This window comes from Pseudochaenichthys georgianus, chromosome 9 (genome assembly GCF_902827115.2).
Source record: "Pseudochaenichthys georgianus chromosome 9, fPseGeo1.2, whole genome shotgun sequence".
NCBI classification, from domain to species: domain Eukaryota; kingdom Metazoa; phylum Chordata; class Actinopteri; order Perciformes; family Channichthyidae; genus Pseudochaenichthys; species Pseudochaenichthys georgianus.
The window spans coordinates 35,851,447-35,865,521 of NC_047511.1; the positions used below are offsets into that span (position 1 = coordinate 35,851,447).

The 14,075-nt window shown below is 39.2% G+C and overlaps 1 protein-coding gene across 2 annotated transcripts in view; it reads left to right on the top strand.

Annotated features, from left to right (window-relative positions):
• Positions 1 to 10,633, top strand: part of edil3a (EGF-like repeats and discoidin I-like domains 3a) — a 136,153-nt gene extending 125,520 nt beyond the window's left edge. For both annotated transcript variants that reach the window (XM_034091213.1, XM_034091214.1), the window contains exon 10: positions 7,590 to 10,633. In XM_034091213.1, coding sequence (XP_033947104.1) covers positions 7,590 to 7,739 — 150 coding nt within the window. In that variant the 3' untranslated portion in view covers positions 7,740 to 10,633. The remainder of the gene's footprint in view (positions 1 to 7,589) is intronic.
• The last annotated feature ends 3,442 nt before the right edge of the window (positions 10,634 to 14,075 follow it).

Below are 14,075 nucleotides of genomic sequence, written 5' to 3' on the forward strand. Positions count from 1 at the left end.
GCTTTCTTTTCTAACACAAAACCACTGAAATGCGTAGTGCATGGTCCGAGAAGGACAAACAAACCAACGTAACACTGTAATATTACAGATCAACAACACAGATACGATTCTCATGTATTCATTTTATTTACATTTTATTTATATAATTAAATCGATTTTTTGTTTGTTTTATCTGAGTGTTCCAGGGTATTCTCTGAATACCTTGAAGGCCCTGACGGTTCGCCACTGATACATATATAATGCATCATGCAAATACTGTAGAAGTGTATTAAACCACTCAGTTTTATACACTGATATTTGTTGCAGATTTTAAAAGAACAGAATGCAGATTTCTCTCATATCTGTTAGAATCTGCAGATTAAATTCTTCATCTATCTTGATAAATTATGTCAGAGTACTGTATTTAAGTTCATATATAGAATACATGAAACAAAACTCAACTGTTACAAATTGGCAACATTTGTTCCACTTATTTGAAAGATTTCATTTTATGCATATTTCTAAAAGTTGGCACAGATCATTCAAATCTGAGTGCTGAGGGAGACCCATTTCTTTGCATAGTTTTTGATGTATAATTGAAAACTGATTTAGATAGTGCTAGATTTAATCTTTAATGTGTATCAGCACCCATTCATTTATTCATGCGAATACATTTTTAAGTTATAATCCAATTTAAAAGCATTTGTGAATGGTTTTCTAATGACTTGAAATCCTTTATTCTTTAATTTGCCATCACACTTGATTTCATAGTTTAACTCCAGCCCATGCAGTGCAGTCTGTGCTCATAAAAGCTATGATGTCGGCTTTCTCATGAAAACTGATTCTGAGCAGTCTGTGGAGGATATGCTGTATCTTCAGATCCCATTTCAACAATAGATTTTCTTAAATAATTGGATTTTTATTTTTTTTTTCCGTTTTGGTAGGATGTCCGTTTTGTTTATCGTCCTTGTTCAGGCAAACAGCACTCCTCCATCGCCAGATTGATGCCCTTACCCTTGTTGTGGAGCCAATACATCCAACCAATGCCCAGACATATTTTTCCATTCCTGCTGCAGTTCACATTCCTTGCTTGAAGAGTTTATAATTTCAACATCCAAGGATGATCTTTGGATGTGGGCCACTGCATGCTCAGCATGATTTTCACTAAAGCAATCTCAATACTGAGCACTGTATGACTTCTGAAGGTCTGGAAAGAATCATCTGACATAGCAATGGGAGGAATCACCTTCTAGTATATAATTTCCTGCATATAACTTAGTGGGGGGCTTTTTTTCTCCACCTACATATGAATTTAAAATTATCTTTAAACCGAATACAATACCCTTCCCATCTACAGTATAGCCTCCCGTGTGGTGTTATGGCTGTATGAGTCAGAGCCAAACCAAGCATAAGCACTCACTCTGAGTGTGTGTGCTCTGCATTAGAGGGCAGGCGTGTTTTGTACGGCTTCTGAGAATGTCAATCAGTTTGTCCCCCGACTGAGCCAAGGGGCTGCTCAGATGTATGATTCTTCAAGGTGTTATCCCCCTTCAGTCAGCTGGAGCCACCATTAATGCTAGAGGACACATTTGGCTGTTGGACTCCCGAGGCTCCTCCTGCCACACCACAATGCTTGACTTGGCAGGGGATAGTGTGTGTGTGTGTGTGTGTGTGTGTGTGTGTGTGTGTGTGTGTGTGTGTGTGTGTGTGTGTGTGTGTGTGTGTGTGTGTGTGTGTGTGTGTGTGTGTGTGTGTGTGTGTGTGTGTGTGTGTGTGTGTGTGTGTGTGTGTGTGTGTGTGTGTGTGTGTGTGTGTGTGTGTGTGTGTGTGTGTGTGTGTGTGTGTGTGTGTGTGTGTGTGTGTGTGTGTGTGTGTGTGTGTGTGTGTGTTTCGGGCACAGTGGTAGAGGCTTGTAAGTATTCTTCTCAGCTCCCCCCTCCAGCTCCTGTGTGGCAGAGGCTGCAGGCAGTTAAATCTAGATTGAGAGAGGAGGCTCAGTCAGAATACAGATGTTGACGAAGCTCGGCACACACACACACACACACACAGACACAGTCTCCCTCTACAAAATCCATAAAGCGTCTTGTTTGCCTTTTCTATACACATCCAAAATACCCGTGTACTGCACATGTAACTGAGACAACTAACAACATAGTTCATTGTTTAAACTTAATTAACCGGGGATTTCCAAAATGACACACATCGGCTCGGCTGCACACACTTTCCTCACCTGGATCACCACACTGCACCACTGCTCTTTCCTGGGTGTCAATAGTAACACAGTCACTTGATGGGGGCAATCAGGCACAGAAGTAATTGATTTATGTTTAATAGTGTTTCACTCAGGTGACACAGGGTTAATTAGCCAAAAACCCTTCAGTTCCCTCGAGGTCAGAGGGTAACCGACTGTTAGATAGCTGTGAATACAATCATCTTAAGAGAAACCACTTGTAGTCAGATTATCGTTTTCTTCAGTCATGGAAAATGGTGGCTGTGAGTTTTCATGCACCTCAGGAAGAGAAAAACACATTATTATGTTACATATTGCTGGCCTTTCTGAAGAAGAAGCATTTCAGCTACAGCCTCTTCTAGGCGGGTAGCTGTTGACCTTTTAATAAAGACGTGAACCTGGTTTTCCTGTTATCACTTTGACCAGTTAAGACAACATTGGGGCAGAAAGCAAATACCGTACAGGGTCATCACTCTTTGACCTTTGCAGCTGGTTTAAATAATGTATTATGAAGAACACAAGGCATGCCTTACTAATACGTACCCATACTATACCAACCTGGACTATCGATAGTTTGGAGCGGAGTTGTGGCTCCAGGAGACAGAGAAATAGGTTCTATAGATGTGTCTCCGGAAATAAAGATTATACTTAGGGGGCGACTCACTGACATATTTGACTAAAACTGAAAAGAGAGAAATAAGGTATTGGTTGAAGTATGCTGGCTTCAATGTTTGCTTTTTTTCTCTGGGGCTATAACCAATGCAGTTTGTTGCCAACAGAATCCAACAAAAAATAATAATTACAAATAAAGCACTACATCATTGTTATAGCACTTTAGTTCCCAGTAGTGAACAGCTAGTACTAACAATACTACCCATCAGAGGCTGTTGGATCTGATCTATTGTTCTGATTCTGCTGCTGTCGGGCAGGAAGGACACAGGTGAGGAACAGCAAGTTTTTGTTGTAATTACTAGGGATCGACGATATGGCTTTTTCAAGGCCGATACCGATTATTGGTAATCAAGGAGACCGATAACCGATATTTGGAACCGATATACATTTGCAGTAAAATCAGAAAATCTTGGTGTCAAAATGTAGAATAACACAAACTCCAACACAACTTCTTTGAAATGCATTTAAGCATATATTATGTGTAATGAACTTTTAAACATCTTAAAACTGGTTTCCTCTCCGTGCCCTTTTCTTTAGTGCAGCCATCTGCAATGAGTTAGAGAGAGACAAGAAGTGGGGCTGCAGGCTGACATGCTTAACTAACAATAATGCTTAATTTATTATATCAAAACAATGCCTGTCTATCTAGAATAACATCCCAATAAGCTGCTAGCAACTGCAAAACACTAGTGCTAGCTAATGTTTTGCAAAATATTAAAAGTGAGGCTATTACAGTAGACCTAACGTTAGTCTATAGCCTCACTTCTAATATTTTGCTAAACATTTGCTAGCTAATGAGCTTCACATATCAACCTGAAACCTGAAATCTGAGAAGGTCCCGCCTCTCTGGTTGGCTCCCGCCCGGAAAAATCTTCAGTGTTGATTGACACTTCAGCCACAGATAGGCAGCGCTGTGGGCGGGACATTGCTCGTGTACAGAGAGTGGTGACTGCAGCCAGAGAAACGGCCGCATCAGAGCCAAAGTTTTATCTGCAATTTGATAAAAAAGATGCCGATACCGATAATCGGTCAAATGCGGAATATCGGCCCCGATAATCGGCCAGGCAGAATATCAGTTATAAAACTCGATGGTCAAAATATACAAATATGGAAGTCCCACATCCACAAACCCACCAACCTCAGATGTGTGTGACTGTCTTTCTGCTTCTGAATTATTTCATACACCTCAAGTTGTTTACCAATATGATGTTGTTGGGGATAGATCCATCGTCTTCCTCGTCTTTTTTTCTCTTATTCTTCCTTGTACTACAGTAATTGCCCTGTTGTTGTGATTCTTCACATATCCTGTTCCAGACAGTTTATTTTAGAGACAGAGCCTCTGAAACTGTGCAGGTCCCCAGACAGTCTAGCACAGATTCTTGTCATATTTCTATCAGCTGCTGCATTCATGGCCTTCCTGTCCTGCCTTTTATATTGTGCTATCATGGCCCCGGTTGTCACATTACAGTTGTGGCAACACTCTGGAAGTGACACATATCTCGCTTCCCTATGTCAAATGTTGTTTGGAAATACAATGAAAGTGACAAGAACATGTCAACACAGAGTGGTTTGGGGTAAAATGGTGTGCTTGGTTTCAAACAGATGTCCTTCACAACAGGTTTATTATATGATGTATATGTAAGCTGCATTTTATCTGAAAAAGCTATGAACCTGTACTGAAACAGATGCTTGGCAGTAAGCAATCAGCTGTTATTGTCACGCCAGGAAGGAAAATCCATTCTTTAATAATACATGCTGCAGATTTGTTTGTTTTTTACTCTTTAATATGAATTGTAATTTAGAGATGGGTTGAGGTTAGGTATATGAACAGTGAGTAGCATTAAAGCTAGTTATTGACTAATCTGTTTCTCAGCTGGATAAACCTGAGACTGGCTCATACCAAGCAACAACTGAGATGAATTGTTTTCCAAGGCTCATGGTGGTTTAACAATTTGTAACTCACTCCTGTTTTCCTGTCATAATAAGTTAAACAGAAGTTCTTTCAAAATGGCTTTCTGGTCTGTAGGTGATTTACTTCCAGATCTTAAAAGAATCCCTGCAACCGTTGACTTTTATACCAGCTCAATTTATATTTTTCTAGAACACATTGCTGTAGTAAACACTTATTATTTGTTATTAAGGAATTTATGAAAGGGAAGAAATAAATATAAACATAAACTCATTAATGTTAATTCAAAATGACATCTTAACTTCTGAGTCTATTTAAACACATTGATGATTCTTCTGATCTCCCCTAAAAAGTTTCAATTAAAAGTGAGTTATTTAACAATTTAAAATGTAATGTTTAATATCTGGATAAAAGTGATTTTATACAGGTACTCTAAATCATTAAAACAATACTTGAGTTACTTCTCAAGCAAAAACAATGTTGGATATATGAATAAACACACAAAGCACATGAAGCACCATGTGTAGATTTGAGGTTTATAGTGAGTAAAAGGATGAAAGGAGAGAGCAGAATGTCACATGATGTAGATACAGATGCTAACCTCCTCTGAATACAGAATAAGCTTTCTGCTACAATATAGATGAGAAACACAGAGAAGGGAATGAGTTTCCCTGCAGCAGGAGGTAAAGGCGGCCAGTTTGTGAAATAAGGAAAGCAATGAAAGTGTATGCCTGTCACATGATTTCAGCTTCAGTCTGCAGGTGAAGCACAGAAAACAACATGAACCAAATTAAAGCAGTCGTATTAATGTAAACAAGTTCTAAGAAGAGAGGGCAGAGGTTTGATATCTTGTCACATTATCGCATTTTCATAAGGGACAAGTATATCTTATATGTCTGGCTGCTACTGGGTAATATAAATTGTCCTTGAGTGATTCTATTACAGTATGTGTGCACCATACACACAGTGTATAAGCAGTCATCCTATACCGCAACAACTGTAACCTTATGGAGGTATCTGCTGGATTAAGAGTCATTTAAAAAAAGATTTCATCTGATGAAAGTGGCATTAGGCTCAAAATTAAGTATTAGGCACCAAATGATACCCAGAGAAACCATTATGTGTCACTGGTGATATATCATTTTGATGCACTTACAGGTCAAGTACAAGTAAGGTACACGGTCGAAAATATTTCATCATGTCACGTGACATGTCTCGTCTGCTCTTTGATGGAGTTGATATGCAGTTTTTATTCTGACCAATTCCTCTTCAATTTCTATGTTCCTATGTGTGATTACCTAGAACGTTGTGGACGGTCTTCCAGTTGAAAAAGAGTCACCCTACCCAAAATCTCTTTTCAATATCAAATATGGCCAAAAAACAACAAGTATTCTAGTCCACCAAGCACCAAGGCTATGGTACTAAAATCATCAAATCTTCTCTTAGACTGTGATATGTAATGCTTGAATATTTTGTCAAAATATTTTTACAAGCATTGGTTATCATGAAACCTTCAAACCAAGTGTTAACTGTTCAAATCTAAACCACGGCCTATGAGTATTTCAAAGATAAGTACAAAGATAATTAGTTGAAGCTTTACTCTGAAATGGTCAACCACTGTCTCAAGCACCAGCTCGGATTTGGCTCAGTGATTTTCTATTGCACACAACAGTGATTCCCATTACATCCCAATTACACAGGAATAATCATGTCTGTTTAATTGAGATGATCATATCCTTCATTGGAGCAGTCCCTGTAGATACATGTCTTTCTAATATACTTAATTATTCTGCTATTTAGCACACACCAACACAAAGCATCTAATAATCAACAATAGAGCACACGTCCCAGTATGGAAATTAGCTTATTTGTATCTTGTAGTTAACCCCTGAACTGTTCTCTCAAGGCTTATCTAAAGGCCTTTAAATGTCATTGAATTAGAATAAAAGTGGTGCAGACACTAAAATCTCCCACTTAATGACTTAATGTTTAGTTTAAATTGGATACAACAGGATTTTTAGCACCTCAGTGAAGGATATGCCAGTGGCTACGTACTGTAATAAGAGTGTAGGAGTGTTAATCCAGAATGCATATTAGTCTGTAACACGATATGTTATGAGTTATAGAGAGCCAATGCTGGAGATACACACTTTTCCCTTTAAAGCAACATTGCTGGCAACCGCAAATCCTTTTATATAATGCCAAGGCTAAACCATTTGAAATGTAACAGTACAACACAATTGATGGAAAACCAGACCACCAAGCACATGGAACATGTTAATAACACCACATAGTAAGCAGGCAAAAATGCAAGTAGCAGTCTGAAGTTAATTGTGGAGGTGGAACTTCCAGCTGTGCTGCTCTAACAACGCACAATTTTCCACAGGGGGAAACTATTGATGTGCTCACACATGTGGTGCTTAAAAGAAAAGAACAAAAAACAGGACCAAATTCAGAGAATGTACTGTTATTGGCAGTATTTTGGATTGAAGCTCTGATTGGCTGCACTTCATTCAGTAGCTGTTCATGCGTGAGGCCTTGAAGGTAACAATCTGCAGAAATCAGGCAAGGAATTTACCAAGAATGTTCTGCACCTGCATCCCAGTTACAAGGCATTTGGTTTTTCTGGTTTTCCACCGAAGATGTCTTTTTTCTCCACATGTTGACTTCTAAAGCATTTAATTACCATGTTTAAAAAAAAACACACACAAATCGCTGCACAATTAACATTCAGTTTACAGATGAATGTTAGTTTCTGGTTGCCAAAATAACAATCTCTCTATTCTGTTGTCTTTACAGGTATTCCAAGGTAACTTTGACAACGACACGCACCGAAAGAACGTGTTAGATCCCCCCATCTACGCTCGGCTCCTCCGGATCCTTCCCTGGTCATGGTACGGCAGGATCACTTTGCGTGCAGAAGTACTGGGATGCACAGAGGAAGAGTGAAGTCCTGTCTTCCATCTTTCTTGCCATGTTCCCCCTATCCCGTGGCATACTGGAGTATCTCTCCCTGTATTTCAAAAATAAACTGTGCAACCTGTAAAAAGAAATCAATTTCCAATGGATTTTTCAAGAATACGTGTTTGGTTGTGGTGGGTTGCTGTTTGTTCCTTTTGTACAATGATTTAAAACCTGCCCTTAACCCACTCTTGTCTTTTAGTTTCCTCTTTAAAGCGTGAACTTTGTCTTTTTATTCTCCTCAAGATTTACCATCCTGTTTGGAATGAACTTCTGTAATATATGTGGGGGTGGGGTGGGGTTGGAGTCGGGGGTTCTTGCTGTGATTTCATCCTGTTGCCATGGAAGCTATTAGTACAGTGTCACTTTTTAACAAACATGTGAAAGCTGTCTGTCGTGCTTCATTTGACATTATTTACCATCTTAATACCATTACTAAACTTTCTAAAATACCATGTAGAGATCACACCTTACCGCATAATCAAATATATTTTTACTTTGATTACGACACTTTCCTCAAGCCATGCTTTAACCTTAATGAACACTGACATTACTACATCAATCAAAAACCCTATTAATGCTCTTGTATTATATGTTAAAGTCAAAAAAATTGCATGGTGCGTAAATTATAAATGTATATTATGACAAATCATTTTAAACCTCTAGCCCGGGGAACAATGGCTTTGATTTAGGGACCTATTTTTATGTGCATTTTTCAATAGTTCTGAAACATTACAACACACTGCAAAAGCTTACTGAAGATACCTGATATGAGACAACAAAAGGCCCTGCAGTTTAACGTTTAATGCAGCACACTGAGGCTATCTCCAGTTGACTTGTCTTACTGCTCTCATAAAGAGCTCCATTTTTTTATTTGTGTGATTAACGCTCGATTTTTCTAAGATAATTGGATTTCTGTTTTCGCTTGTTCTTTTTTGTATTTATTTTTGATTTATTTGTATCAGCTGTCAGATGCATAAGATCTGTGTTAAATGTCTTCGTGTTGTCTTGGAGATCTAACTTGTATCAATTACAAAGCTCAGGATAGATGTAATATTAACCCACACATTTATCATTTTTGGCCACTAATTTAAATATGTCTCTGTATTATTATTTAAAGAAAACGTCAAATGAGTGAGAGCCGTTATTTAAACCATCTCCTTATATGCATAATTAAAATATTGAAAGCAGTTATTTTCTTTATTAACCCCTTTGGTACGATACATAATAATTGTTAATTAAATGTACCTTTTTGTTTTTCAAAAAAGAGCAAATGTTCAAGATTAATAATATATGAAAAAATGCTATCTCAACCTACAACAATGATGAACCGTAGTAACAGTACAGAGCTCTAAAGTAAATATTGACAGCCTCTTTATTTCAGGGGATCTGATTTTTAGTCTCATACGTGTATTACAGATGATATAGTAATGAAATATAATGTGAAATGAAATTAATTTTAGAGCTTGTGGGTATTTGAAAATGACGTGACAACAACTCTGCATGTTTAAATGGTTTCATGGAAAATACGTTTCCGGGGATAAAGATGCCGCCATACCATCGCATCAAAATATCCTAGTTGTGCAGTTTCCAGTGTGTGGATTCTGCTGTTGGCTGCAGTAAATGAACAATGATGCTTGACTAGTTTAATAAATGGAAGCAAACAACTACCTGAGGCATAGCAGCGGTGTCACAGCCCTTTTCCACATGGTGTAAAGATAGGCCTGGATTACTGGTTCCCACTCTCAACTAGTTTACTCAAAGTGTCGAGTAGTAGAACAACAGCTGAAGGGGGGTGCTTTTATGCTTTCAGATACTTAACTATCCAATCATTCCATATTGTAGAAGTACCATGAATTTGTTCCAAAATTGCAGCCCATCCTGAAAGAAACACTAAGGAAAAACATATTTAATTTGATGCACCAAAGTAAAGAGTGCCATTGTTCTTTTCATCACTTTATATTCAAATCAAACACTTTTAAACTTCATTCTAAAAGCACAGCAAAGAACACACCAAGAAAATGTATCACCATCACAACATTTTGTTGCTGACTTTATAATGTTGCGTGCCAGGGCATTTAGCGCTGTCATGCCATCAACATAATACTCTTTGTAGATGGCAGGAAACCGTAAAAACATAACAAAAGCATATTTTGATTGTTATCTGGCTGATTGGAACAGAGTATAGCTTTTATTCTGGTTTAGCAAAGAACAATGGGATATCTTTAGAAAAGTTCACTCATGTTGCATTGCCAAACTTCAACTGTACAATGTTAATTACACTGAAAGACCTTGCTGTAATTACCAATATGTGAAAATTGTAATTGGTGTGAATCAGTGATTGTCATTTCTTAGGTTCATGGGCAAAGGATACGCATAAACACATTATTTTGTGCACTCTTGAATTGTATATTGCTAAATAACTAGATCTTGGCCAGCATCTGCTCTGATTGATCTTTGTAGCCAGCTTCCTGTCAGCAGGTCTGCTACAAAGCTTTGAGGAAGTTTGCATGATGTATGAGTTTGAACAGTATAAGAAAGACGTCCCAAGGCGCATTATGTTATTGCATATCATAAAGATCTAATAGCCTTTACTTTGTACTAGCCATTGATTGTCTTGTGCATTGTAAAACTGTATCTCCCAAGTTCAAAAAGGGGAGCAGAGTGGAAACTCATCCTGTTGTTGTATTTCTGTGTCCGCTGTTCACAGAATATTTCTTACCTCCTCAGTCTGAATGTCAATCATGATAACATACTGTACGTATTATAATGCTGGTTAAGTTCAAGCCTGAAGAGGAGAGTAATAAACTGTATACAGTCAAAAAATGTGTTGCTTCAAACAAAAGCTCTTTCAGTTTGACAAATAAAAACATCTGTGAAAATGTTTGCTTTATTTGAACGTCTGATAACGTATTTTGTAAATGTCTTGATACAAAATGTATTATTTATCACACCCACCATTTTCTCAGTCCACACCACCTACACTGAGACGTCAAAGTGCTAACAGCAAATAATAGATAATATCAACAGCTTTATTATTTCTAGTCTTCTGCTGTTAAAGCTCAAGTCACAGTTGCCACTAAATATTATGTTTCTTACCAATGTAGGCCTATCGACTAACGGTACGTCCACACAGCAGCTTCAGAAGCAACTTCCAACGCTTCTCTGCCCATTGACTTTGAATGGGGATGACGTCACTTTGCCTCGCTTTTCCCCGAACTGCATTGTGGGGGCGCGAAGCGAAGATTTCCAGGATCTCCAGGATTCAAAAGTTGAGCTGGAAGCGCCAGCCAAACACGTTTATGCAAATCTGACAGTAGAAGCGCTAGCCAATCAAACCGCGTGTAAGCAGGGAGAACCAGACCGCAGTTCATTTCCTCATATTCCAAACGAGAAATTACGGTAGCAAATCACCCGGTTCTTTACGACCAGAACTATTAACGGGATACAAGCCGGAGGAACCAGGCATGGAGGGAGGTGGCAGAGACAGTGGGTGAAACTGGTAGGTTTTCGCCTGTTTGGGGAGTTTATATATATATATATTGCTCGCATAAAATCCCCGGGGTTTTTTGCTTTGTATGTCGGGGGCGGGAGATTCATGTGATTGGTTGTTGGTCGCATTGCTCGCAAAACATCCCCAAGCTGTTAGACACGCCCAGCTCCAAGATTTTCAAAAATTTTTAAAAGCTGCTGTGTGGACGTACCGTAATAAATGTTTTCGCATTTCACATTGTGGCTTTATTCCTATGAAAAATTGCTAATGTGACACAAATAATGAATGGTAAGTCATAAAAATGGTAAAATTAGGGCAGATGCTATTTACACCCGGATGTCCGTAGCTAATAATACTATTTACACCCTGATGTCCGTAGCTAACAATGCTATTTACGGTGGTAAAATGCAGTGAAGCAAACATGGTTCATTTGCACATACTGTAACATTACCACCTACACTATGGTTACCACCTATGGCAAAGTTTGGCATTAAACTTGGCTAAATTAGCTGCGTTAGCTAATGAAGAAGTCTGGGTATTTGGACCATTTGAATTATACAAACAGTGAGAAAACATAACCTATATATAACTTTATGTATATTATGTGTTTATTGTACACTGAACAAAAATATAAATGCAACACTTTTGTTTTTGATCCCATTTTTCATGAGATGAACTCAAAGATCTAAAACATTTTCTATATACACAAAATAACCATTTCTCTCAAATATTGCTCACAAATCTGAAAATACCTGTGATAGTGAGCACTTCTCCTTTGCCGAGATAATCCATCCCACCTCACAGGTGTGGCATATCAAGATGCTGATTAGACAGCATGATAATTGCACAGGTGTGCCTTAGGCTGGCCACAATAAAAGGCCACTCTAAAAATGTGCAGTTGTATCACACAGCACAATGCCACAGATGTCGCAAGTTTTGAGGGAGCGTGCAATTGGCATGCTGACAGCAGGAATGTCCACCAGAGCTGTTGCCCGTGAATTGAATGTTCATTTCTCTACCATAAGCCGTCTCCAAAGGCGTTTCAGAGAATTTGGCAGTACATCCAACCGGCCTCACAACCGCAGACCACGTGTAACCACACCAGCCCAGGACCTCCACATCCAGCATGTTCACCTCCAAGATCGTCTGAGACCAGCCACTCGGACAGCTGCTGCAACAATCGGTTTGCATAACCAAAGAATTTCTACACAAACTGTCAGAAACCGTCTCAGGGAAGCTCATCTGCATGCTCGTCGTCCTCATCGGGGTCTCGACCTGACTCCGGTTCGTCGTCGTAACCGACTTGAGTGGGCAAATGCTCACATTCGATGGCATCTGGCACGTTGGAGAGGTGTTCTCTTCACGGATGAATCCCGGTTTTCACTGTTCAGGGCAGATGGCAGACAGCGTGTGTGGCGTTGTGTGGGTGAGCGGTTTACTGATGTCAATGTTGTGAATCGAGTGGCCCATGGTGGTGGTGGGGTTATGGTATGGGCAGGCGTATGTTATGGACGACGAACACAGGTGCATTTTATTGATGGCATTGTGAATGCACAGAGATACAGTGACGAGATCCTGAGGCCCATTGTTGTGCCATTCATCCACGACCATCACCTCATGTTGCAGCATGATAATGCACGGCCCCATGTTGCAAGGATCTGTACACAATTCCTGGAGGCTGAAAACATCCCAGTTCTTGCATGGCCAGCATACTCACCGGACATGTCACCCATTGAGCATGTTTGGGATGCTCTGGATCGGCGAATACGACAGCGTGTTCCAGTTCCTGCCAATATCCAGCAACTTCGCACAGCCATTGAAGAGGAGTGGACCAACATTCCACAGGCCACAATCACCAACCTGATCAACTCTATGCGAAGGAGATGTGTTGCACTGCGTGAGGCAAATGGTGGTCACACCAGATACTGACTGGTTTTCGGACCACACCAGACCCCCCCAATAAAGCAAAACTGCACGTTTCAGAGTGGCCTTTTATTGTGGCTAGCCTAAGGCACACCTGTGCAATAATCATGCTGTCTAATCAGCATCTTGATATGCCACACCTGTGAGGTGGGATGGATTATCTCGGCAAAGGAGAAGTGCTCACTCTCACAGATTTTTTCAGATTTGTGAACAATATTTGAGAGAAATGGTTATTTAGTGTATATAGAAAATGTTTTAGATCTTTGAGTTCATCTCATGAAAAATGGGAGCAAAAACAAAAGTGTTGCATTTCATATTTTTGTTCAGTGTATCTTTACCTTGTTTCATTATTAAAGATGTTGCGCGCCCTCTGGACCGTTGTGAATCCTGCTTTTGAGCGTAGGCGTGTCACACTCACTTTACGGCATGAAGTGATGATGTTTACGTTTTTTTGGGGTGGTTGTAAAATAGCTGAATAGCTGCCGTGTGTCTATTTTCACCCGTGTGTAAAATGTAAATCTGGCAAACAATGATACTTTTTGTCAGCTGAATACTGTGTTAAATATTCTCTGACTTGCTTATAAAGGCTACTTGATTGATGACCTAAAGTTGACTGAAAAGAATAGCTTGCTTCAGTGAGAGTAAGATCAGAGTATTTTATAACGTTGACACTTGTTTGCTCTAAATGTACAAGGAGCAACCAGTTTGTTGTCTACATTATTTAAACAAAGACTGAAAATTGGGAAACTGCTAGCCTATATTACCTGTTCGCTTGAAGGTCAAAATGTTTTTATTGCATTGTTGATTTTTCTTTATGATCAATGTGCTAGAGTATTTCGCTGCTCCAGAGAGAGTCCCCAAGCGCTGACTGGCTGCAGGTTGTATTCAGTACATTTATATACTGTACA